The 2857-nt window shown below is 34.9% G+C and overlaps 1 protein-coding gene across 1 annotated transcript; it reads left to right on the forward strand.

Annotated features, from left to right (window-relative positions):
- On the forward strand, positions 1389–2857 carry LOC107608772 (serine acetyltransferase 1, chloroplastic; the record flags this gene model as incomplete). The annotated part of the gene is given in 1 exon segment (XM_016310505.2): positions 1389–2857. A coding segment is annotated over 1 exon segment (973 nt), but the record flags the coding sequence as incomplete, so codon positions are not given.

A 2857-nucleotide genomic window follows, 5' to 3' on the forward strand; every position in this document is an offset into this window, starting at 1 on the left:
AAATTATATGATATTACAAATTTACAATATATATTATCTAAAGTTTATGATTTTGTATATATTTTTAATATATAATATTGCTTATTCTTTAAAAAAGAATTGGTGTAATTTACCCATATATTTTTGTATAGGATGCACACTATTATAGTATAGCTTACTTTTATTAATTTTCATACATTGCATTCTGACCCATACACAGTCTTGTTTTGTTTGTATGGAAGATATTATTATTTATTCTATCAATACCCAAAAATAAATGATAGAATAAAAAACTTTGTTATCACTTATTTTAATTGGAATATGAACAATGGTGATGTAAGGGGTTACATTAGAAGTGCCTTGGATATAGTGGTCAAACAATCTGACTCTATGATGCAAAAATGAACTTTTCTTTTAATCATCAAAGACTCAAGGTCTTCAATACATATTAAAATTTAGAGTAGTGCTAGGGAGCCAATGGCCTAAGTGTACAATATGTACAATGGGCTAAATTTTTGGTTTATGAATTAAATGAACATCACTTATACTATGCAGAATAACCATCCGGATACCAAGGATAACCATCCGGATACCAGGGATAATAAACATCTCATGTTATAAAAAGTTAATTTTGGGTTCACCAAGGTTCGAACTCTTGATCTTCCGCATCTGGAATTCTTATACCATGTTCTGAAACCACTCATCCCAAAAACGTAACTTGACAGGATAATGTAACACTAATAATGATATCTCTAATACTTTCTAAACCTTCATTGTACACATTGTACGCTTACGCCATTGGCTCCCTAGACTTTCTCTAAAATTTATTATAAATGATTGGATTAATGATTTATTGATGGAAGATGTGTTTTATTAATTCAGTATTTTGAGTAAATCTAACAGTCATAAACATAAGTAGATATATTATCTCCAAAATTATCGAATAAATGTTGAGTATAAAAAACAAAAAAAAAATATTTTATTTAATTTTTGGGTAAATATTGTTTTTTTATTAATCCTCAAACAGTTTACATATGATGTTTTATATAATCTAGAGTGCTAGATTCTTGTCTCCACTATCTCTCTCACCAACTCATTCATTCATTCTTCTGTGAACTTTCCTTTTGGATCACAAATCATTGACCAATCTCCAAACACTAATAATCATTTCCTCATAAACATTCTTTTCCTGCCAAACCTACTTTCCCAGAAAATCTTCAAAACTTTTCCAGGAAAATCATGGTGCTCATGGCAGGACGCTCCCTCACTTCCTTTGTCAACCCAACACCAACCCAATTCTCTCTTCTTTTTCTTCTCAATCCAAAGTTCTTAACTTGCCACACCCCTTTTTCTCCTCTCACTCCTCTTCCTTCACCTAAAACCTTGCCTTCTAAGTCTTCTGCTTCTTTTTCTGCTTCAATTGATGCTTCAAGTTCAACGTTGACCAAAAATAACTCAAGGGGTTTCTCCAGAATCTTCAGAAACAATTTCACTGATGGTGTTTGCAAGTACCAGGTGAAAACTCTTCAGACTACCCCTACTTTTGTTGAGGAAGTTCAAGAAAATGAAGCTGTGGATCTATGGCCGAAGATGAAGGAAGAGGCTGAACTTGATGTAACTGAGGAACCTATTCTGAATAGTTACTACCAATCTTCAATTCTGTCTCATGATTCATTGGAATCTGCTTTGGCCAATCACCTTGCTAACAGATTAAGCAGTGCAAGCCTTCCAAGTAACACACTCTTTGATCTTTTTGTTGGGATCTTGAAATCTGACCAAGAAATCATGGATTCTGTGAAGGAAGATCTCAAAGCAGTTAACGAAAGAGACCCTGCTTGCATAAGCCATGTGCATTGCTTCTTGAACTTCAAAGGCTTCTTAGCATGCCAATCTCATAGAGTTGCTCATAAGCTATGGCTTCAAGGAAGAAAAGTCTTGGCAGTTATGATCCAGAACCGAGTTTCCGAGGTTTTCGCAGTAGATATTCATCCCGGTGCTAAGATTGGAAGTGGGATTCTGCTTGATCATGCAACTGGATTAGTGGTTGGTGAAACTGCAGTGATTGGTAACAATGTGTCAATTTTGCATAGTGTGACTTTGGGTGGAACTGGTAAAGCTTCTGGTGATAGGCATCCAAAGATTGGTGATGGGGTTTTGATTGGTGCAGGGACTTGTATTTTGGGGAACATTAAGGTTGGTGAATGTGCTAAGATTGGTGCTGGTTCTGTGGTGATTAAGGATGTTCCTCCTAGGACTACTGTTGTTGGGAATCCTGCTAAGTTGGTTGGAGGCAAGAACAACCCTGTTAAGCTGGACAAGATGCCTAGCTTCACCATGGATCATACTTCAAATATTACTGAATTTTATGATTACTGTATTTAGATTTTAGCATGCATTTACTCTTCGGTAGGATTCTCAGGATATAGAACATATGAAAACAGGATTCAGGAACAAGAAAAGATAGAATTCTGTCTGTCTCTGATAAATTGTCTCTGAGATAGAGACATTTTGCCTATTTCTCCGAATAAGTTCGATTTCCATGTGTTTCTGTATTTCTGTCCTGAGATAATTACTGAATAAGTTGGCTTAGAGTTGAAGCTTGAAACATGGTTTAGGTTTGTATTCTTGATTTTGGGGAGGGTGGCTTCTTGTTTGTTATGTAAGAGTGAATCCATGTTCTCCTGCTAACAATAAACGAAAGAAAAATAATAACAGCAAAGTGCCCTCAGGACCATTGTATTAGTCTATCAGAAATATTTAGTATGCAGAACAACAAAGCTGTATCTATAAGTGTTGTTGTAAGGTTTCAGAACCATCCTTCTGTAATAACTACTACAATAATTTAGGTTGTGTTGCTTATATAGTATCTTACATAGTA

This window comes from Arachis ipaensis, chromosome B07, assembly GCF_000816755.2.
Source record: "Arachis ipaensis cultivar K30076 chromosome B07, Araip1.1, whole genome shotgun sequence".
Lineage (NCBI taxonomy): Eukaryota > Viridiplantae > Streptophyta > Magnoliopsida > Fabales > Fabaceae > Arachis > Arachis ipaensis.